At 45.6% G+C, this 24,413-nt stretch overlaps 2 protein-coding genes across 3 annotated transcripts in view; both read right to left on the reverse strand.

The window, feature by feature from the left end:
• Snx29 (sorting nexin 29) overlaps window positions 1-16,701 on the reverse strand; it is a 524,875-nt gene extending 508,174 nt beyond the window's left edge. The window contains exon 1 of one of the 2 annotated variants that reach the window (XM_008829910.3): window positions 16,594-16,701. In XM_008829910.3, coding sequence (XP_008828132.1) covers window positions 16,594-16,600 — 7 coding nt within the window. In that variant the 5' untranslated portion in view covers window positions 16,601-16,701. The remainder of the gene's footprint in view (window positions 1-16,593) is intronic. The other variant, XM_029562003.1, reaches the window with a different exon arrangement.
• A 2,354-nt stretch (window positions 16,702-19,055) lies between these two features.
• Window positions 19,056-24,053, reverse strand: Tnfrsf17 (TNF receptor superfamily member 17). Its single transcript, XM_017797338.1, has 3 exons — window positions 23,853-24,053; window positions 22,973-23,119; window positions 19,056-19,375 (listed from the first exon to the last, which is right to left on the reverse strand). The coding sequence occupies exons 1-3, from the start codon at window positions 23,968-23,970 to the stop codon at window positions 19,086-19,088; spliced, it is 555 nt and encodes a 184-aa protein (XP_017652827.1). The 5' UTR covers window positions 23,971-24,053; the 3' UTR covers window positions 19,056-19,085.
• Between the last annotated feature and the right edge of the window lie 360 nt (window positions 24,054-24,413).

Raw genomic sequence — 24,413 nt, forward strand, 5'->3', positions numbered from 1 at the left:
CCCTGTCTAGAACTTGTAATGCTAATTACTCTTGCCTTTACTTCTCCTTCACATCTCCTAGTCACTAGTCAAGGACTTCCTTTTCCCTCTACAGATAAGAGTTATGCAATTTGGGAGTCTTTAATACAGACCCACTGTAGGGGTACCCCAATTGCCTCACCCTGTATCCCTGCTCAGCATGGAAGAAGCCAGAGCAGTCTAAGTCCCAATTCCCTATTGGCAATTTGGGTAATCTCTTCAGAGAATGGTATGATAAGAATAGAAGGTAGGAATTGGCTAGGCAGTTAGAATAAAAAGACCACAAAGAAAAGTAGCCAGTTTCTTGGTTAAAACTCACAATGTCCATGGGCCTCTTGCAACATACTCTGTTCCAAAGGCCAAAAATGTCTAAAGTATTTGGGAGCTTGTATCTAATCCTTAAAAGATTTTAGGGTTGGGCTGGAGAGATGGCTCAGCGGTTAAGAGCACTGACTGCCCTTGCAGAGGACCCTGGTTCGATTCCCAGCACCTACATGGTGGCTAACAACTGTCCTTAACTCCTCCAGTTCAGGGGAATCCAAAGCCCTCTTCTGACTTCCATGGCATTGCACGATATGGGTACACTCATATACATGCAGGCAACATACTCATACACATAAAAATAATAAAATATTTAATTTAAAAAAGATTTTAGGATTACCTCTTCAGAGGGGGGTGTGATAAGAACAGGAGGAAGGAATTTATGGGAGGAGTTGGAGGGGAGGGAAAGGGCATGGATTTGATCAAAACACTTTATATGCATGTATGAAATTCTCAGTAAGTTATTTTTTTTAAAGCCTTATTTAATTGAAAAAAAAATGTGTGATTTTTATCATGTGGGAAAAAAAATCTTAATGGATGCCATTGTGGATTTATATCGTTGAAAGTACCTGTCTTCTTGATCCATCTACCATCTATTCATCCATCCATCCATCCATCCATCTATGGCAAACATGCAATAGAACATGTACTCCTTAGAGTACACTTTGATACATTAGAGTGAGAATCTTTTGTTACATCAGAGCTTTATTCCCTTCGATTTCTTTTCCCTATTTTCCATTTCTGTTCTTTTAGCCTTGATATATCAATATTTTTCTATTTTGTAAAACCCAATTGTATCAAATCCTTTCTTGGAATAAGCATATGTAAAGCAAGGAAAATTATCAGAAAATATCTATAAGCAAGAATTATTGAATAAATAAGGTATAAGAAATTAGGACATTTAAAGAAAAGTTTAAACACAGAGGTGAATTGATGTGAATAAATAATATGAACCGACCTAAAGAATGAAAAAAAAAAAAGAAAGAAAGAATGAAAAGAGAAAAAAAAAGAACTTTGGAGCAGGAAAATTTGAGACAAGAGATAGAGATGGGGGAGGTGAATAGTCTTCTCCCAGTACCCTGTGGTGACCCAGGATAGAAGTCTTTGTTTCCCAAGGCTTTTACATTCCTGTGATTTGCAATCCTAAACCTGTAAAGAACTTACTTACTTATCACATGTACCAGTTTAGTTAATTATCACTTGTATGTGCTCTTTTGTCTTTTGCTAGCATTTCCTCACATGTGTGTATAAAGGCCCCCAAAAACTTGAGTGGGGGGCTAACTCTTTTTATCGAATGATCAGTAGGTCAATCCCACTACTGTGAAATTCAATTAAATTCCCTCTCCTCACCTAACTTTGGCTGTTGGTCTCTGATTTTTCCATAACAATTATAACAGAAATTTATGTGAGAAAAATACTACAAAAACAAATCAGAAAAAAATATACAAGAAAAAAATCTCCATCATCTCTCTAATAGTGTGTGTGTGTGTCTGTTGCTGGAGATGGAGTCCAGAGCCACGTACAAGCTGGACAAGTATGCTACATGCCAGTCACTACTAACACCGCACATGTGCTTGTAGAGGCCAATGGTCAACCTCAGGTGTTGTTCCCCAGGAGCCATTCACCTTGTTCTTTTGAGACAGGCTATCTCACTGAACCTGGGGCTCTCTGAATTAAGTTAGGCTAGCCAGTGTGCCCCAGGGATCCATGTGCCTCTGCCTTCCTAGTGCTTCAATTATGACTGCATGCCATTAAGGTTCTGATAGCCCCACCTCCTCACCAACAGGGTCTCAAGGACTTCCCAAGCTCCTGAGAAAAGGTAATGGAGCTGATAAGCACCCTGATCTTTGAAATCAAGAGAAGCAGACTTTTCTCCACTGTTTGGCCAACACAGCAGGCTTCCCCTTTGATCTCTAAAGAGGACAGGCTTTAACAGTCCTGCTCTCCCACTGCCAAACCCCAACTTTAAAAAAAAATAATACATCTTCCTGCCTTCTGCAGGAAGCAGAAGCCTCCCCCTTTAAAAAGACCCCAGCTCACAACCAGGGCAGACATTTTCCCTGCCCGGCAGGGAATCCGTCCCATGTGTTCCTTTGCTAATAAACTCTATTCCTATGGAGTTTTATCTGTGTCCTAGTGCTTTCTCTTGATCAACCCTATTCATCATACAGCTACTTTTTACCTATCAGCCATCATACCTGGCTTTTTAACATGGGTGCTAAGGATCCAAACTCAAGTCCTCATGCTTAGTCAGTCAGCATTTTACAAACTGAGCATTCTCCCAGCCCCAAATTTAATGCAGTGCTTCTCACTATAACATGCACCTGGATCTCCCGGTGATCCAGTTAGAAGGCAAGTGCTGATTCAGAAAGTAGAAGGCAGGACCAGAAATTATGCTTTTCTCAAAGGTTCCCAGGTGATGACGTTGCTGGCTTCTGATCTACACTTGGATAGCAAGAAATTTACCCCTTTCCCCTTCCAACATGCACTATGCCTATGATCCTAGAGTTGCTTATTCTAGATGGGACACCAGCAGCCTCCTCTAGCATGCCTTGCTTTGAAAGTCTTTTCCATCTATGAGGCAGAGAAAGCCCATGTCTTGGGAAAACACACCCCGGGGCTGTTCAGGTCCTGGCCCACAGGTTCCCATGCTGGCTGAGTGATCTTCACAGGCATGAACCCCAATGAGACAACTTGACCTCAGCAGGGCACCTGTGGCCATCTTAGGCCTGAACATGGAGAGAGAATCTCCTAGAATGTAAGATGCATGGGTTGCTTTAAGGCCACTTATCAACAGCAGGAGGTGCCCAGAGAGGCCACTGGCTGAAAGTAGTGGAACACTGAGCTGGAAGTCACAAGGCTTAAGTCCTCATCCTGGCCAGGCCACTTGCTGGCCATGTGACAGGGAGAGCACTTCCCTTCTCTGGACACTCCCCTAACCCTCAGTCCTGAGGGAGGGACTGAGGGACTCTGTACAGACAAGGAGGCAGAGACACAATGTTCTTTCTCATCTTCTCCAGTGACAAAGCAGAGAACACAGTACCACCCCGCCCCCAAATTGGGCCCAGACAAACCCTCCAGCTTCTGACAGCAACCCCACAGGCAGAATATGAAGCCAATACCCACCTCCTGAGCCCCAGCTGTGGGCTAAGTCAGCAAATGACCCTATATAATCCTTGACAAAGGCAAAGGGGCTCCACTCAACAGAGAACTGAGGCTCAGGAAGGAAGAGGCCTGCAACCAAGCACTGCAGCTGCTAAATCCTGTTCACCATCCGCACCTGCAACACACCGGCAGCACACCTGCAACACAACTCCAGCACACTGCAAACATGGGGCCATTTCTCCATTACCCTCCTGCAACACACCTGCAGCACACTGCAAACATGGGGCCATTTCTCCATTACCCTCCTGCCATCTCCAGAGACAGCCTCAGTCAACACCAGCAGCCACTGAGCTGTAACAAATTTCTTTATGTCTTATTAGATCCCCACCAAAATGAAGGTCTGGGGACACAGCTCGGTGGTAGGGTCTAGAACATAAAAGGCCCTGGATTCCATCCCCAGCAGCCAGAGAATGCATCCAGGGCTCCACACACCCGAGAAACACTGTCAGCCTCCAAGTGTGGAACTCAGAAGTCACATGTACATGTGACAGCCCAGCTCAAACAACACCATTACCTGTCGCTGTCCATAATGTTTAGAATCCTTAAGAGCTGATATTTAATTCAGTGCTTAGCGTCCCAAGGGTCCAACATTAATTCTTATCACAAACCTCTGACCTTCTGCTTGGAGTCTCCACACTAAAACTGGGTTCAAACACAATATCATACTGCCAATTGTCAGTGGTAATGAAAAAGTGAGAGCTTGGGTTTTGTTCCCAAAATGGGGAAGGACCAGACAGATAAACCCAGAGACAGAGCGGATAGATGGTGGTGAGGGTGGGAGGAGGGGTGCGGCAGGGGCTTAAGGGAAGCAACAGCTGCTCTTCAGATGCTGGGTTTCCTCTGAGTGATGAAAATGTTTTAGAACAGGACAGAGGCTATGGTCACACAACACTGTATATGGGCCTAGACTGCTCAATTTAAAACAATGGCTAACTCTCTTACAGGAATATGGGGTCAATAAAATACTTTAGCCAGGCCTGGTGATGCATGGCCTCTAATTTTAGTACCAGGAAGACAATGGCAGGCAGATCTCTGTAAGTTCCAGGCCAATCTGGTCTACACAGCAAGTTTCAGGCCAGCCAGGACTTTTTTTTTTAATGATAAGGACTGCCACCAGGTAGATATTGGCCAAGAAAACATGCCAAGGCAAAGGAACAGGAGGATTGCCCCCAAAGAAAGTGAGCACTCAAGTCCTTGTGACTCACATAGTAGGAAAGCTCTACCTCTCTTGCACATTTCTAGTTACCGGGAAGGGAGTATCTTTCTGATGCTGGAGTCTCTAACATCTGGGTAGCATCTGGGCAGCTTGGTCCTCGCAGGAAAGCATTCAAGCAAGAGTTGAAGAAGTTGTTGAGGGATTCTACCCAGGACTGGGCAAAGGTAACATCAACCAGGGTGATTTCACCTCCCAGGGGACAACTAGCAGGGCCCAGAGACTTTTTCTTTTTGAGGCAGAATCATGTAGCCCAGGTGACCTAGTAGTGGCTAAGGCTAAGAATGATCTTGAACAACCGATCCCCCTATGAAGTGCTGGGATACAAACCTGTGAGCCAACACACTGATTTATGCAGTACTGGGAAATCAGAGCCTCCTATGTGCTAAGCCAGCAGTCTAGTGCAGGGGCTGGATTCCAAGCCCCGGAGACATTTTTTTGTTATTACAAATTATAGAAGCTGCGCACAGTGCCGCAAACCTATAATCATGAGAATGCAGGAAGCAGAAAAAGGAAAGATTCTCACAAGTTTGAGGTCAGCCTGAGCTACACATTTTGAGTCCCAAGGCAGCCAGAGCTACAGAGCAAGACCTTGTCTCAAGAAACAGAGAGAGAGAGAGAGAGAGAGAGAGAGAGAGAGAGAGAGAGAGAAAGGGAAGGTGTTATTGGCCTATAGTAGGTAGAGGCCAGGGATGCTACTAAAGGTCCTGGAAGTGCCCAGGACAGTCCCTACCACCAAAACTTGTGCAGCCCAAAATGTCAAAAAAAACACATTGAGAGTCAGATTTAAAGTTTGCTCACCCCAATGTCTGGTGCAGTGGTGCACATCTGTAATCTCAGAATTTGGGAGGCTGAGGCAGAAAGATGACGAGATTAAGGCCAGCCTGGGCATAGTAAAATGAGGGAGGGAGGGAGGGAGAGAGGGTAGTGGATTGATCACCCATTTCACAGATGATATAAGTAAGGCTCCAGGGACTTCCACCTCTGCTCTGAAGTCTGTTTCCTCTCACTTGCTCAAGAATACTGTCAATTATTCCTTCTCATCTACACAATGTCAACAGCATGCAAGTATATTGCAATGTTATTTCCAAATCTAACAAAACCACGCCTTGCTTCCACATGCCTCCAGCTGCAAGCATGTCTCTCCCTCCCAGCACTGTGACGGCCACCCATGCTGAGTGCACATCCTACCTCTGCCTGGCCCTTGGGCCCTGATCTCCTTCACCCTGCACTGAATTATGTCCACAGTGGCCAGAGCATCTGGAAGCGCAGATGGGCACATGGTAAGTGGCTTGCTGGTGGCACAGGACACTCAATGATTCTGTGTAGTTCATTCTACATGCCCTGCAAAGCTGGGATAGCACAGTATTTCCAGCAGGCCCTGCCTGAGCGCCTGTGCTGGGTTGGTTGTTCTGATAATTGGTCTCTCACAGACAAATCTGCACTATAGTACAATGAGAATAGGGGTAAACAAGCCTTTTTCTAATTTATTATTATCATGTAGTGTCTGTGTTTGCACATGTGCGTGTCAGCACACAAGCCACAGCATATGTAGAGGTCAGAGACTAACTCTCAAGAGTCAGTTCTTTCCTTCCACCATGAGATCTGGGATCAAATGCAGGTCCCTGAGGTGTGCAAGCACCTTTACCTGCTGAGCCATTTCACCACCCAGAAAACCTTTTCCCAAAGAGACAGTAAGGCTAGAGAGACAGCCCAACTGTTAAGAACACTGGCTGCTCTTCCAGAAAACCCAGGTTTGGTTCCCAGCATCCAGAACACAGTGGCTAACAACTGTCCTTAACTCCACTTCCAGGAGCTCTGACGCCCTCTTCTGGCCTCCACAGGCATTGCACACATGGGTGCACTTACAATATATACAAGCAAAATACTCATATACATAAAATTAAATAAATTTTTAAAAATCAAAGTTAAAAAAGGGTAGACAGTTGTTCTTTCTGGTTTTGCAAGCCCTAAGGTTGCTTTTGCAGTCCTGCAGCATGCCGCTGCAGTGTGCCAGCAGCCGCAGACAGTGCTCATGAGCAGGCTTCAGGCTGCAGTTAACTGACCACTGCCTTCAGAGAAGTATGGCAGGAAGGGAGGAGCTGTAAAGTAAAAACAAGAGTGTCTGTGTCCATACTTCCCAGCTGCCCTCTGATTCAAAACTTTTTGTGAATTCTCCAGCAGAACGCAGACTGGCCCCACCATAATTGTGTTTCCATCCTCAAGACCCCACGTGCAGAGCCTTGCAGGTGGCAGGCACACGTGGGCCACATCGGATCTCTGTCACAGTTCCTTAATTCTGCTGTTGTAGCAGGAAAGCAGGCATAGACAACAGCAAATGAATAAAGTGGCTATATGCCAATAAAACTTTATTTACAAAATCAGTAGCTGACTGAGCTTGCCAATTCTTGCTGCGGGGGAGGAGACTAAAATGGCAATGTGCAAATATTTTGAAAAGAAAAATGCATCTTCTTTCATGATTACAGAAAGGCAAATTATACACTTCCTAATAACAAATACATGATACTATTATATAACTATTAAATTAAGTTAGACGTGGTGGTACATGTATGTAATCCCATCACTTGGAAGGTGGAGGCAGAAAGACCATTCAAGGCCAACCTTGGCTACACACTGAGTTGAAGGCCAACCTGCTTCAAACAAACAAAAACAAACTGGAGCCAAAAAGATGACTCAGTAGGTAAAGGCAACTTGTCACCAAGCCTGATCACCTGAGTTCAATCCCCAGACCACACACCACACACAGTAGGAGAGAACTCCTGAAAGTTATCCTGACCTCCATATATATGTGTCATGGTATATATATATATATATATACCACACACACACACAAAGAATAGATGCAATAAAAAATTAAACTATTAAATTAACAAAGAAAAATTCCATTTGGCATTCCTCGGTACAGCAAATGTGGTCAGGTGCGGCTGACGGGAGCACAAAGCCATAGGAAGATCTGAAAAAGCATCGTGATCGCATGTAACACATACCAAACACCAAACGCCAAAAACAGCAAATTACCTTTGGATACCTTCAAAACTAAACTGTACAGGAAGGGAGGGAATGGGCAGTGAACAGCCGCCTCGCACGCAGTCCCTCCACCTTCTAAGTTCTAAGTCACCGCACTCATCCCTGCTTTCATTTCCACTTTCTGATGAATTCAGAGTCAGAGAAAAGCAACAGCATGCCGTGCCGGGTAGGGGGGTGTTAGGTCCGCCCAAGTTCTCCAACAGGGGGTTAGGTCCTCGGTGTTCTAAAGCTCCGCCCACAGCACAGTGAACACAGACATTTCCACTGCAGCACCCTAGAAGAGGGATCAGTAAACTACAGCCTTCAAGCCAAATTTTGTTGCTGCCTGTCTTTTTTAAAATAAAGTTTTAGCCAGATGTGGTGGCACATGCCTTTAATCCCAGCACTTGGGAGGCCGAGGCAGGTGGATCTCTGTGAGTCTGATGCCAACCTAGTCTACAAAGAGAGTTCCAGGATAGCTGGGGCTACAGGCAGACCCTGTCTCAAAAACACCAAATAAATAAAGTTTTATTGGACCGCAGCTGCATCCTTTCAATGTCTGCAGCTGCTCATACTGAAATAGCAAGGATAAGGACTTGGGAGAGAGGCTGATGGACATTGAGGCAAAAAATACTACCTGGACCTTCAGAGAAAGCATTTGCCAATCAGTCCTAGAGCATCATAAGTGGGGTTTTCTTTCTTTTGACTTCAAACTGCCCCACCTCTCACCCATACCTGCTCCCTCATAGCCTCTCCACCTCACTAAAAGGCAGTTCTCAGCCATTCGGGCAGTCTGTCTCATTAAGGTCTCTGCTCAGATGTCATCCCCCTGACCCAGCGAGGTCCTTCTGATGCCCATCCAAAATCACAGCAGCTGGCCCCCTGGGTGCTTCCTCCACATAGACATTTACCAGGACAGACTACATGCCAGTCTCTGGGCACATGTGCTACATACTAAATAATGGAATAATGATGGACTATGCCAGCCACAATAGGAACCAATATGCAGTCCATGGAGCAATGTGGTAAGGTTTTATCTGGAAATGTTAGAGGTGAAAGCAAAGTGCAAATTTCTATGACAATAATAAAATGACCTGAGCTGGCATCAAAGTTTCTCAGTCTTTTTCTTTTTCTGTTCTTTTCTTTTTGTGTCTCATTTATCCCAGGCAGGCTTTGAATTATGTAGTGGTGGATGACCTTGAACTTCTGATTGTCCTGCCTCCCCGTCTAAGCACACTCCATACCTGGTTTATACAGCACTAGGGATGGAACTCGGGGCCTCCTGCAGGCTAGGAAGCACACTACACACTGAGTCACATTCCTAGTCCCACCCCCCGACCTCTATCTTTATCTTCCCCTTTAGGATCCTTTTTAGATACTTTTCACTTAATTACATTCCCTCTGTGATTTTTTTAAAGATAGGGTCTCACTGTGTAGCCCTGGCTGGCCTAGAACTCACTATGTAGACCAGGCTGGACTCAAACACCTGCCTCTGCCTCCCAAGTGTTGGAATTAAAGGTGAGCACCACCACGCACAGCTTTAGTCCCAATTTTTTTTATTTACATTTGTTTCTTTTATCTCTGTGTGTGGGTGTATATGGATATATGCCACGGCATGCTCACAGAGGTCAGAGGATGGCTTGTAGGAGACAGGTGTCTTCTCCTACAATGTGGGTATCAGGGTTTGAACTCAGGTCACCAGGCTTGGTAGCAAGTGCCTTCACCTGCTGAGTCATCTCGCTGGCTCTTTAATTCCAAATTTTAAGAGTGTTAAGAATCTTTACTGGGTGTGGTGGTGCACGCCTTTAATCCCAGCACTCTGGGAGGCAGAGGCAGGTGGATCGTTGTGAGTTCAAGGCCAGCCTGGTCTACATAGTGAGTTCAGGTCAGCTGGGACTACAGTGAGACCCTGTCTCAAAAAGACAAAAAAAAAAAAAAGGAGTGCTAAGAATCCAACTCTCTGTTGGGCACTCAGAGTCTAGTCACACAGCAGCAGGGGTTATCACAAGTCCTGAGTCCGCAACTACCACAGGGAGCATTACAATGTTTGCTGACACTCTTACATAATGCACCAACCCCATGGCTTCATGAGGGGGGAAACGGTATTAACAGCATTTCTGCCTTGAAGGAAAACCACAAATACTCTTCCCATTCACCATTTCAGCTGCTGCCTTATTCCAAGAGCACTGCTGGAGAGAGCCCAGTCACTGCCACGAAGAAAACTGTGCTGTTCAACCTTCCAGAAAAATGAGAAAAAACTGCCAAAATGCACACACACCTGAGGCGTGAAGCTGGCCCCACACTCTATCTCAGACTCAGTGAGCTTATCTGTTCCACAAATTAGTTGACCTCTGAGGGCCTGGCTTCCCCACCCTTAAAACAGGATTTCAGCATCTTTCTAGCTTCAGGATTCCTGAGAGAGTAATTACTGATGGGAAGGGGTACCAAGGACCTTCAAGTGCAGTCTGAAAGACAGTGCTTGACAACAACAATGACTTCCTAGGCCTGAGTTCTACTTTTCCAGTAAGAGCAAACACCTTATCTGGAAATCAGAATTCCTTAGTTTCCAGAAGCTGGAAAGGGAGGACTCCTACCAACAGAATTCTCCAGGAACACAAATACATTGTGACCACTACCTCTCTAACTCAGGCACCCATATAGGTAGGTGCACCAGTATCTTTCTTCCTGACATTTTGTTTATCAACTCTAAAGAGGCTGAGGCTGGAGGATCCCAAGGTAGGAAGACCTTGAGTTTGAGGCCAGCCTGGGTTACATAGTCTGAAGCTGTCTTATAAAAAGTCTAGAGACCTGAGTTTGACCTCCAGAACACACATAAAGGTGGAGAGAGGGAACCAACTCCACAAAGTTGTCCTCCAACCTACACACACACACACACACACACACACACAAATTTTTTCATGTTTTTAAAGACATTGTGGGGTTAGGGAGATGACTCAGTAAGTAAAGGGCTTGCCATGCAAGCATGAGGACCTGAATATGATCTCCAAAACCCACTTTAAAAAATAAAGCCACAGGGCTGGAGAGATGGCTCAGCAGTTAAGAGCACTGGCTGTTCTTGCAGAGGACCCAGGTTCGATTCCCAGCACCCACATGGCAGCTAACAACCATCCGTAACTCCAGTTCCAGGGGATCCAACACCCTCTTCTGACCTCTGCGGGCTCTGTACAACACAAGGTACACTTACATATATGCAGGCAAAAACACACATACACATAAAATAAAAATAATTAACAAAATACTTTTTAAAACAAAGCCAAGAGTAATGGCACATGCTTGCAATCCCAGTGCTGAGGAGGCAGAAACAGGCAGATCCCTACAGCTTGCTTGCTAGCCCATCTAGTCTAACTGGAGAGCACCAGGTTAAGTAAGAGACCCTGTATCAAAAAACAAAGTGAAGGAGCTGGAAGATGGCTGGCTGCATTTGCTGCACTTACAGAGGACCCAGATTCTGTTCCCAGCATCCACATGGTAGTTCACAACTGTCTGTAACTCCAGTTCCAATGGATCTGACGCCCTCCCTTGGCCTCTGAGGGTACCAGGGATTCACATAGTAGACATATATACATGTAAACAAATACTCATATACATAGAATTAAATAAATCTTTAAAAGAAAGTGGAGAATGACTGAGAAAGACAAGTAAGGCTGACCTCTAGCCTCCAAACACACATACAAACACACCTGCATACACACAAATATGAATATGTACACCCCCACACAAAGACATCGTGCTTCAAAGGATAACATACAAAGAGACTCACACCTGTAATCCCAGCATTTAAAAGGTGGAGGCAGGAGGATTAGGAGTTCAAGGTCAGCCTGTCCTATATGAAAACTTGTCTCAATATAAGAAGACAAGTCACAGAATGGGAAAGAAATTTTGTAAATACAATGTATCTGGAAATTAGATAGGATTTGGCAGCTCAACCCTAAAAAGAGACAAAAAGCTCCATGAAGACATAGCTCAGTGGTTAAGAAGGTGTACGGCTGCTCTTGCAGGGGACCTGAGTTCAGTTCCCAGCATCCATATCTCATGGTGGTTCACAACTGCCTGTAACTCCAGCTCCTAGGGAATCCAATGTCTCTGGTAGGTCTCTCTCTCTCTCTCTCTCACTCTCTCTCTCTCTCTCTCTCTCTCTCTAAATTTAAATCTTTTTTTTAGTGGACAGTTGATCTAAACAGACATTTCTTCAAAGAGGATATGCAACTGGTCAGTGAACACAGAAGCCATGCTCAGAATTACTAGTCATTAGGAAATGCAAATCAAAACCACAAAGAGATGCCACTTCGCGCCCACTAGAATGTCAGTTATCAAAGACTGTTGGAGAGGACATGAAGAAACCAGAATCCTTCACAGGGCTGGTGGGGATGGAAAACAATCAAATGTGGTTCCTCACTGGTTAAACAGAGTTCCCACACAACCCAGCAAGGCCACCCTTCACTATACTAACCAAGAGAAATGAAAACACAGACCCACACAAAAGCTTGTATGTGAACTTCCATAGCAGTGTCATGTTTAACAGCCAAGTGGAAACAACCCCAAAGTCCATCCACTGACGAGTGGATAACAAGAGGAATTGAATCCACTCAACAGAATATCACCTGGACACAAAAAAGGAAGGAACTACAGATACCAGCTATGGCATGGCTGAACCCTGAGAACATTAAACAAAAAACAAAAACAGGGGTTTCCAGGATTGTGTGATTTCATTTATGCAAACACGCACAGTTGGAAAATCCCGAGTGCCAGGAGTGGGGATGCACACTTGTCATCCCAGTTCTTGGGAGGCAGAGGTAAGGAGGGTCAGGAGTTCAAGGCCATCCAGGACTACATAGCAAGTTTTAGACCTGCCCTACATGAGACCCTGTCTGCCTTCAAAAAGAAATAAAGAAAGAGAGAGAGAGAGAGAGAGAGAGAGAGAGAGAGAGAACAGTTTAGCTGTGAGAGGCTGAGGGGAAGAGGAATGAGAATAAGCTCAATAAGCTCAGACTTTCTTTCTGGGGTAATGAAACTTTTGCACAATTCTGTGACTACACTAAAATAAACAAACCTTTTAAATCTCTTTCCAAAAGATCTAAACTATTTAAAAGACAAGCCATTGCTTTGTATGGTGGCACAAGCCTTTAATCCCAGCACTCGGGAGGTAGAGGCAGGCAGATCTCTGTGAGTTTGAGGCCAGACTGGTCTAATAGGGAGTTCCAGGCCAGCTGGGACTGCAAGGAGACCCTGTCTCAAAAAAATAAAAATAAAAATAAAAAAGACAAGCAACTTGCACTATATAAAACTTAGATCTGAGTTGTGAAATTACAGCATAAAATAAAATTATAAGGCAAATGTGTAAATTTGAACACCGACTGAAGAGTTAATGCTATTAAGGAATTATTAATTTCTTATATATGTGATCATGGAAATGAGATACTTTTGAAAACATACATATTAGAGATACGTATAAAATATCTTCAGATGAAATGGCACGGTGCTTGGCATTTGCTTCATTCTGAAATGGGAGATGAAGTAGTTGCGTACGTAACTATCAAAGCCTTCTGAGAGTGCCTAAGCTCATTTTACAATTCTTCTCACATTTGTGATGCTTGAAATTTTCTGGGGTCTTTTTTTGGAGGCGGGTGTTGTTTGAAGACAGGGCTATACTATTTAAGCCTGGCTAGCCTGGAACTTGCTCTGTACCCCAGGCTATCTTCAAGCTTGCAGTGATCCTCCTGAGTGCTGGGAGTACAGGTATGAGTCACCACTATACCTTGTGTGAAAATTTCTACTTGAGAAGGAAGAAAGGAAAATTTCCTCTGCCATTAACTTTATCAGGCAGCAATTATCAATCCCATGGGTGGAGAGCTCACTCTCATCATAGTCTTCAAGAAACATTTAAAAATACCCCAAGGCTCTGCAGTACAGAGCATACAACAGGATAAGGCCTGGGGTTGATGCTCAGCATTGGAAAAGACCCATGGACCATTTCTTTCTATCCTCAGCAGATCACTTCTTCTGAGTCAATGACAATATTTCAAAAAGAAGGTTTTTATTTCTAATGCTCGTTCCTAAAAAGCCATTTAGTCTCCTTTTGTATTAAAATTTTGGGCTTTAGACCTAATAATTTTTTAAAGTTTTAATTTTAAATTTTTCCTGATTTCTTAAAATTTTTATTACATTTTTATTTATTTATTTTGTGTGTGCACATGCATGCCACAGCGTTTCTATGGAGATCAGAGGACAACTAGCCAGACTCAGTTCTCTCCTGCCACCATCTGTGTCCCCAGCATCAAACTCAGGTCATCAGGCAGCAAAAGCCCAATTCCCTGAGTTTTGGATCCTAAGTGTCTCCTTAAAGATAAACTGGCTGCCTTTGGTTTCTCAATTTCATCTCCTCCTCCATGAAGAGAAAAGAGAGAATTTCTAGTCCAGAAATCTGGACTACAGCAGACTCTTTGGTCACATTAAAAGAAAAAGGTCAGGGCTGAGGATGTCCTCCATGAGAAGACACACGTTGAGCATGTATGAAGTCCTGGATTCATCCCCAGTACCACAGAGGATTTCAAAATGCCTAGTTCTAACCCTCGGCCCAGACTGGGCCAACAGGCAACCCTGTCCCAACTTCACCTTGATAGGAACAGTAACCATGAACCCTGAGCAATGTTAAGTCATTACGAGTCTAGGAGACAGACTCTATTGTGTATCCTTATTTGCTGGGAATTCCAAAATAACTTATTCTAAATTACACAGCTTTAAGGCCTGTTGAGGTGGCAAGGTGAGTAAAGTGTTTGCTGTGCAGAAGCGGGCTTATGATCCCCAGCACCCATGGTAAAAGCCTGGCATGGCAGTGTATGCTTTAACTCCAGCACTGGGGGGGATGGGGGGTGCTGGGACCGGAGGCTCACTGGCCAGTCTAGCTGAACTGGGGAGCTCTAGTGTCAGGGACAAACACTTTCTCAACAAATAAGGTACAGAATAGAGGAAGATATAAAGTAGGCTTGTGGTGCCCACACACACATGCACAGGTGAGCACACCTGCACATGCATGAGCACACACACACATACATGTGCATACACATACATACACCATACACACACTGAATAAATAAATTTTAAATTATACAGCTTTAAGTGGCAGAGGAAGGATTTGAACCCAGGATGTCAGGCTCAAGGAGCTGCACTTATACCAAGCTACATTACCTTCTGGTGGGTGCCAGCTCGCATCTTTGCTGTGGTATTATTAATGTTCAAGGACCAGAACCCTCAATCAGACCCAACCATTAGCTCTGGTAGCAGTGAGTGCACTATCTCCAGGAAAACCCCTGCACTCTCCCCTCAGAAGCTCACCAATTTCACAAACCTTGCTCTTGAATAGCAAGAACAAAAAGTATCTAATTTATTATTTTAAAGAGCCATAGAAATGGGGCTGGAGAGATGGCTCAGTGGTTAAGAGCACTGACTGCTCTTGCAGAGGACCTGGGTTCGATTCCCAGCACCCACATGGTGGCTACGAACCGTCCTTAACTCCAGTTCCAGGGAATCCGACGCCCTTTTCTGACCTCCGCGGCATTGCACAACACGGGTGCACTCACATACACGCAGGCAATACACATAAAATAATAAATAAATTTTTTTTAAAAGACCCATAGCAATAACTTAAAAGCTAGGAATGAAAAGAACCCCCCTTTCCCTGGCACCCTCTCCATTTCCTGAAACGCCTGGATGCGAGGCTAGAGCCAAAGGGCTGGAGGTGGGGACTGTCAGAGAGAAACTGCATAGTGGCAGGAAAAAAAAAAAAAAAAAAAAAAAAAAAAAAAAAGAAATAAGCTGCCAATAATTCTTTAACAAAGATTGGGGCTCCTAAGGGAATTCAGATCCCAGGGTGCCAGGAAGAGAGTCAATAGCCAAGAGGCTTTCCTGAGTCACTCCCATCTCCACATGCAACACCCAGGAATGACTTAGCACCAAAACACCAGCAGAACTCTTCAGAAGAAGGCGAGGATGGAGACGCGGACTCAGACCCAAGGGACTAAACTTCAGGACAACCGAGCACAAGCGGTCCACACCCACCTCCCTTTCGCTAGCAGCCTCCCCTCCCGCTCCACCTCCTCGCTGATGGGACTGGCTTGGGCTAGGCGACATCCCCACACAGGCGCAGCACCGGGCAAGCAGGACACAACAGAGACCTCAAACGAGCAGCTAAGGGAAGAAATGGAAGGGGCTGGAGCAAGAACCAAAAGCCCAAATGTCCAAGTCACGGACCCGAGAGGGAAGCTGCGAGGCTCACGGGCCAGCACCGGGGGACGCGGGTGCAGGGAATCCGAGGGACCGGAAGACAAAGCGGCTGCAACATTGAGACCTCTAGGGACCCGGAGCTACTGCTCTGGTTTGCTGTGGTCAGGGGCTCCGGATCAGCAAACCGAGGGTCTTAGAGAGATGCTCTCTGCCTCTAGGGAAAGAGGGACGGGGCTCTGGGCGCGAGAATGACTGTAGAGCAGGGCCCAGAGCCGAGCTGGTCTCTGGAGGGTCAGTGAGCGAAGAGGGGCTGAGACACTAGAGGTGTCCGAACCCGGGGTCTGGGAACCCAGCCAGGGGTCGGCGGCCTGCGAGGGACTGGGGAGCGGGCTCCAGGACCCGGCTGTCACGGATGGGTCGAGGAGGCAGGAGTGCCCACCCGGGGGGAGTGAGAGCCGTACAGGGGAACCGGGGCCAGGATCGAGCGGAGAGTGGCCCGGGACCCCGAGCTGCGAGAGTACCCGCGGGGATGTGCAGGGCGCGGGGCCCCGAGCGTGCGGCTGCAGCGGCGCCACCGGGCGGCCAACAGCGGCGGGGCCGCCACTCACCGTTCATGATGCTGCTCCCGGGGCCGCCGCCTGCCTTGCAGCCGCCGCCACCGCCGCTGCCGCCGCGTCTGCAGCAGACGAGCTTCACACAGGCCCAGAGAGCGCACGCCCCGCCCTCCAGCCCCGCCCCGGAAGCTCGGCCCCGCCCAGGGCCCGCCTTCCGACCCGGAACCAAAATACCCCCGCGGCTTGGGCGCCGGGGTGGCGGGGAGAAGACCCAGTGCTCAGCAGGATGAACGTTTCCCGGTCCCCGCGGCACGAAGGAGACCGGGGTCCAGTCTGCGGTCTCGACAGGGATGCAGGATAAAAGTACTGTGAGCCTAGTGCAGTGCACACGGCTGTCATCCCAGCACTGGGGAAGAGGCTGGAGTGCGTTCAAGGTGATCCTCGGCTACATAAAAGTATGCCCAGGACCCATATTCCAGGAGCAGGTGCAGAGTCCGTGCATGGAAAGGTTGGTGGGAGCACAAGGGTGATTCTGGGAGAAACATCACCTGTAAGCCTGGCTCGATGGGGAACACCTTTCATCCCAGGAACAGCCTGAGCTACATAGTGAGATGTTACCTCAAAAAAGAAAAAGACATCATGGGGCTGGAGAGGTGACTCAACCACCAAGAGTATGTACTGCTCTTCCAAAGGACCTGAGTTCAATTCCCAGCACCTACATCAGGCTAATAACCACCTGTAATTCCAGCTCCAGGGGATCCAACATCTCTGGCCTCCATGGGCTCTAGTACTGATACACATACATATATACACATGATTAAAAATTTTTTAAATCTGGGGCTAGAGAGATGGCTCAGTGGTTAAGAACACTGACTATTCTTGCAGAAGACCCAGGTTCGAATCCCAGCACCCACATGGCAGCTAACAACTGTCCATAACTCCAGTTCCAGGGAATCCAACAGCCTCTTCTGTCTTCTGAGGGCATTGCATGACATGGGTGCACTTACCTACATGCAGGCAATACACGCATACACATAAAAATAATATTTTTTTTTATTTTAAATCGAAGAAAAAAAAAAGACATCACTTATCACTAGGGAGTAAAGGACAGCTTGTTAGGAAGCCACTGCAGTTGTCCAGGCAATAGACAATAGTGCCTAGGGCTGGGGTTGACAAGAGAGGTGGAAAAATAGATGAGTAAGAATATGTGTTACATTCACAGCAACTATGAAGTCAAGTTATTGCTCCATTTTAAAGATGGAGCGGGGGCCCAAAAAGTCAAGCCGATAGAGTATTTTCCCCCTGCTGGCTGTGAGGCTGAAAGGGAGGCATCCAGCATGGGTAGCTTAGAGAAACTCTGTATCAAGAATTTAAAAATAATACAGACCTGGAGGCTACAGCTCAGTGGAAGAGTGCTTGCCTAGCATGTGGGAGGCCCTGGATTTGATTCCCAATGCTGAAAAGAAAAAGCTGCTTGAGCTACAGAGGCTCACCTTTATGGGTGATCTTAAGCTCCTGTAGAAGAGGGTCATATGGGTTCAGCTTGCCTCCTCACCTACCTTCCACCTGTGGGGACATAGTGAGAAAACTCTCCCCAGACACTAGCACCTTGATCTTGAGCTTTCCAGCCTCCAGAACTGAGGAAAGCCAGGAATGGTATTTCAGGTGGTGCACACTTGTAATCCTCTAGTTCCAGAGGCTGAGGGCAGGCAGATCAAGAGTTCCAGGCCAGCCTATCAAGAAGAAAACAGACCAAAAAAGAGATAACCTTATGTTCTTTATACATTACCCAGCCTCAAGTATCCTACTATACTACCACAAACAAATTAATACAGCCACACACTGGCTGTATTACCTTGCTCTGACTCAGTTTACCTCACTAACCTCCCATATTAATGCTGGAGGTTGAACCCAGGGCTTTGAGCATGTTAGGCAAGTGCTCAGTCCTGACTCCATAAGATGGATAATAACACATAGCTTGTGTGTGTGTTTGTGTGTGTGTGTGTGTGTGTGTGTGTGTGTGTATGAAATGACCTTGAACAGTCCCTGGCACCATTAATGCTTCATAAATGTTGTTATGATTATTACCACACACTCCCACATTTGCACTGAAAATAGTACCAAGATCCCCTTTGCCACACTTAGCAATGACATGTATATTTGTATGACCATGCTAATGCCTGGTATCTCCTTAAGCGGGGTGCCCACAAGCCTGTGCATTGCACATTGACTTATCCTGGCTTCTGTTTACAAAAGACACATGAGTATCTTTGGCTCTCAGGAAGAATCCAGTCTGTCCTGAAATGCATTTCTGTAAGTCTGTGGGTGTCTACCCAATAGAAATATGACACTGTGGACCTACAGATGCAGTGCTTTTTTTTTCAGGAAATCAAAAATTTAATGATAAAACCAAGGACCCTTCTACAGTTAAGCTCCCAAAAATCAGATAAGAAACACATCTAATGTAAAGAGTTTTCAGAATTAAAGAAGAAAAAGCTATAACTGCAGCTGATAAACAGCCATCCATATGCTAGTCAAAAGCTTAATTATCTAGAATGAATTGGTTTCTCTATCCCTGTGACACTTTCAGAAGCAACTGGCATGCTCTTGGAATAGTCACTCGTTTTTGTGGTGACAAGAATGGTTGAGCCTTCCTCCATGGCTGGGAGAGGAAATAAATGGTCAGAATCAATCTTTGGGTTGCTCTTGGCACAGTCGTCACAAGTGCATTCTTCCACTGTGTACCCCAGGCTTCTCGGGAGAATCCTTTCATTGTCGGTCTTGTTCTTGTCCAGATCAGTGTTGGCCATGTCCAGCAGAACTAGTCCTGATGATACTGAAACAGACATTGACCTGAATATCCCAGAAGGATTGTATGGCAGGCTTAGCAGTGCCCAGCAGGAAGCAAAGCAGGGCAGGATGGAGGCATGCATCCTACCCTGAGAGTTACAAGTTAAGGCTCCAGGCCACACCAAGCTCTAAGACATAATTGGTTTGGGAATATACAGAGTTTTGAAATCTTGTTTTATGTTGATCAGATTTAAAAGTCAAGAGATTTCACATATGAAATCTTAAAAGACAACAAAATGGGACAACAGAAGAGACATAGAAACAGTGGACTGAAGTCAAAACTAGTAGCTGTCACCTTCAGGCAGGTGATGGGTGCCTCTGCTGCTGGAGCCATGAACTGGCTCCATACATGTATTTATTGCCCATTTGGCTCTTGCACACATCAAAGCTTGACCTCATCTTACACATGAAAAGTGACAAAAATGACCATATGTCACAGCATACCAAAATCAGCCTATGAGTGACATTTTAAAATACAGAAGCAAAAGCTGAGCATGCTGGCCCCCACCTGTCATCCCAGCTACACAGGAGGCTGAGCAGGAAGAGTAGAGTGCAAGTGTGAAGCTTGCGTGAGCAAGGCCTTGAGTTCAGTCCTGGGTACAAGACGGAAATAGAACAGGAAGATATTCATTTATTTATATTATTACATTTACCTATTGTGGAAGGGGTACTCATGTCACAGCACACATGTGGAAGTCAGAAGATAACTTGTGGGAATCAGTTCTTTCCTTCCACCAGGTAGGTACTAGGGATCAAACTCAGATAGCCAGGGGTGACAGCAAGTGCCTTTAGCCATGGAGCCATCTCACCTTCCCTAAAGCGATTTCTTTTCTTTTTTTTTTTCAAATCATTTTTTAAAATTTTATGTGTATATATGTATTGCCTGCATGTAAGTAAGTGCACCCATGTTGTGCAATGTCCTCAGAGGTCAGAAGAGGCTGTCAGATCCCCTGGGACTGGAGTTACAGACAGTTGTTAGCTGCCATGAGGGTGCTGGGATTCGAACCTGGGTCTTCTGCAAGAACAACCAATGTTCTTAACCGCTGAGCCTTCTCTCCCGCCCCAAGAGATTTTTTTTTTTTTTCTTTTTTTTTTTTTTTGAAACAGGATCTCCCTGTAGTCCTAGCTGTCCTGGAACTCACTATGTAGACCAGGCTGCCCTTGACCTGACAGAGATCCACCTGCCTCTGCCTCCCAAGTGCTGGGATTAAAGGCATGTGCCACCACACCCGGCTTCTTTTTTAAAAAATATTTTATTTTATTATATTATGTGTATGAGTGTATTGCCTACATGTATGTGAGTGCACCTGTGTCGTGCAGTGCCGCGGAGGTCAGAAGACGGCTTTAGATTGGAACTGGAGTTAAGGATGGTTCATAGCTGCCATGTGGGTGCTGGGAATCGAACCCCGGTCCTCTGCAAGAGCACTCAGTGCTCTTAACCGCTGAGCCATCTCTCCAGCGCCCCCAAGAGATTTCTTATGGAGCATTTTTTTGTTTGTTTGTTTGGTTGGTTTTTGGATACAGGGTCTCGCTATGTAGCCCTGGCGAGACTCAAATTCACAGAGATCCACCTGTTTCTGCCTTCCTAGCGCTGGGATTCAAGGCATATACTACCACACCCAGTCCTTATGGAGCATTATCAGCATGTGAATTTTGATTTTTCAAGGAAGAGTCTCATTCTGTAGCCCAGGTTGGCTGAGAACTTACTGTAGCACAGGCTGGCTTCCAATTCTTTTTTTTTTCAAATATTATGTATATGAGCGTTTCGTCTGCATGTATGTAAGTATACCCATGTCATGCAATGCTTTCAGAGGCCAGAAAAAGGCATTGGATCCCCTGGAACTGGAAATATGTTCTTTTGTTAGCCACCATGTGGGTGCTGGGAACCAAATCTACATCCTCTGCAAGACAAGCCAGTGCTCTTAACCACTGAGCCATCTCTCCAGCTCCTGGCCTCCAATTCTTGGTGATCCTCCTGCCTCAACCTCCAGAGTGCTAATGTTACAGGTGAGGCCCACACACCCAGATGAATCTTTTTAAAATGAATCCCCTTCTGGGCCTAGTGGTGCACACCTTTAATCCCAGCACTAGGGAGGCAGAGGCAGGCAGAGCTCTGTGAGTTCAAGGCCAGCCTGGTATACATAGTGAGTTCCAGGCCAGCTAGGGCTACAGGGAAACCATGTCTCAAAAAGACTGAAAAAAATAAAAAAAGAATACTTGGATTTGGTACCTAGTCTGATGTCCTCTTCTGGTCTCTGTGGGCACCAGGCACACATGGGATGCACATACATGCAGAGGAGGAAGACACCCAACATGCTGCTCTAGTCTCTGTGTGTGTGCACAAGGGCTCTTGCACCCATACACTCACGTTCATGCACCACACATGCACATACACCAAAAACAATTTTTTAATTAAAAATAATTGCAGGACACAGGCTGCTATGTGTGTCTGAGAATCAGATCACAGGGAAAGGTGCTGTGGAATATTTTTAGCCTAAGAGGTCCTCAAGTAGAACATTTACTTCACTCAGACTGGCTGTCTATTGCTTCATAATTATTCTTGAGATGGTTAGAGAATCCAAGAGCAACTGGCTATTCATTCCTAACACTTTGGGCAGTAAAATGTTCACCCAGGCAGACACTTATAACTGTATTAAAAACATGACCAAGGATCTTGCCAAAGATGCTTAACCTAAGAGTCCAGGCCTGGCTAGCAGTTTCTGATAGCAGGACATTTAATCAGAGTGTTAACTTCGGTCAAAGATGCTTTCAAAGAAAGCTGAAATACAGCAACTCATTACCAGGGTAAGAAATTGGGGTAAGACCGACATTGAAAGGCAATCTACAGGAGCTGGAGAGATGGTTCAGCAGGCAAGAGCACTGGCTGCTCTTGTAGAGGACCTGGGTTTGGTTCCCAGAACCTACATGGCAGCTAACAACCAGCTGTAACTCCAGTTCCAGGAGAGCTGACGCCCCCTTCTGGCCTCTACAAGCATTGCAGGACATGGGTGCACTTACATGCAGGCAAAACGCACACATAAAATAAAAATTTTTTAGGGGCTAGAGAGATGGCTCAGTGGTTAAGAGCACTGACTGCTCTTACAGAGGACCTGGGTTCGATTCCCAGCACCCACATGGCGGCTATGAACCATCCTTAACTCCAGTTCCAGGGGAATCCAAAGCCCTCTTCTGACCTCTGCAGCATTGCACGACATGGGTGCACTCACATACATGCAGGCAATACACTCATACACATAAAATAAAAATGATAAAAATTTTATAATTAAATAAAAATGTGTCAACATCAGAATTCTCTTCTTTTTTTAAGTAGGGTCTCACGTAGCCCAGGCTATCATCAAAGGATGACCTTGAACTCCTTGATCCTCCAGCCTCCACCTCCCAAGAGCCAGGATGACAGATGTCCACTACTACACCTAGCTCAGAATTTCGAGTAACTATGCACTAACACACTTGAAATTACTGCAACCAAACACAAAGTTTTCAAAGTTAAAAAAAGAAAAGGAAATGAAACTCTGAAGAGCCACCACAAAAATAGAGCTCAGAGACTCACCACCAAACTGACCTGGGCTTTGAAATTTGTTCTTCAGTACTTCAGAGCTCATCTTCCTTAACAAGAACATGAGCACGAAAAGTGCCAAGGAAGCCACCAAGGTCAGGCCCAGGCAGGTCCAGAGAATGGTATTTGTTCCTTTCGCAAAACTGGTCATTCCTTTATTAAAAGAATTACACAGAGATAGGCAGGTGGGAATTAGCTGGCATTCAGTTCCCCTAAAACATATTCATGAGCATCTATTTTTTTTATTGAGACAAAATCTGCCCAGGCTGGCCTGTAACTTACTGTGTAGCCAAGGATGACCTTGCACTCCAATCCTCCTAACTCCACCCCCTCTCAAGTACTGGGATTGCAAGTGCATGCCACCAACCCCAGTTTATACAATGCTAGGGATGGTACCCAGGGCCTTATGTATGCTAGTCTGGCACTGTATCAGCTGAGCCACATTCTCCAACCTCTTTTGTTATTTATTTTTTGAGACGGGATCCTAGTCTAGCCCAAGGTGGCCTAGAATTCACTATATAGGCCAAGCTGACCTCAAACTTGTGGCAATCCTCCTGGCCGCATCTTCCCCAGTGTTGGGATTAGAGGCATGCACTACCACCCCAATTTCACCAACAATGAATTTTACATTCTAAATACCACATAATTAGATGAGCTGGTGAGAATCCATGTCACTATCAGTGCTGAATAAAATTGAATTCAGTTCTGAATAATTACTTCTCTTCAGAAGGCATTTAAATCATCGTTTCCTTTCTGGTTTTGAATTAGGGAAAAAAAAAAAAAACCTCACCATCTTCCCCATACCATTTATTCTGTGATAAATCAACAGTCAATATGGAGAGAATACTTCCCACTGAGGAGCGGCTGTGGAAGCTGTCTTACTTACTTGTATTACAGTAACGCTGACACATTACAGGAGGGGTATCAGGACATCGAAGGTGACAAGGTTTGCAAGCATGCAGCAGACTGTCAAAATATTCATTGTGGAAGCACTGCTGAGCCATCTGGAACTTGATCTCAAAAAGAAACAGGGGAACAACGGAAAGAACAGCATGGAAGGACAAGCAAACTCTCCGGCAAACGTAGGGACAGCGGCTATGATATCAAGGAAAAAAGAATGAGCTTGACTTCATTGGTTCTTATGAGGGCTGCTGGCATTGCGGCTAAGGATTTGAATACTAGCTCTGACCTCCAGCTCAAAGATGGAGGCTTGGGTGGGGTGCCGGGGGGGTGGAGGGGAGTGGATATCACAGCCAACCATACCTGAAACAGAAACTGCGTATTTATAGAGGAAATTTCTCACCCAGGTGACAGTTGCAAGATAGAGACAGACAAGCCTGGGGCATCAAACAGAAAGTTCAAGAGCTATTTTTTGAATCACCTATTTATGAGCTTACTGTGTGATGGGAGATAGACAAGACAAGGGCTGCACCCCTTAAGAACCTAA

Source organism: Nannospalax galili, unplaced genomic scaffold (genome assembly GCF_000622305.1).
Source record: "Nannospalax galili isolate Female #2095 unplaced genomic scaffold, S.galili_v1.0 scaffold32, whole genome shotgun sequence".
Lineage (NCBI taxonomy): Eukaryota > Metazoa > Chordata > Mammalia > Rodentia > Spalacidae > Nannospalax > Nannospalax galili.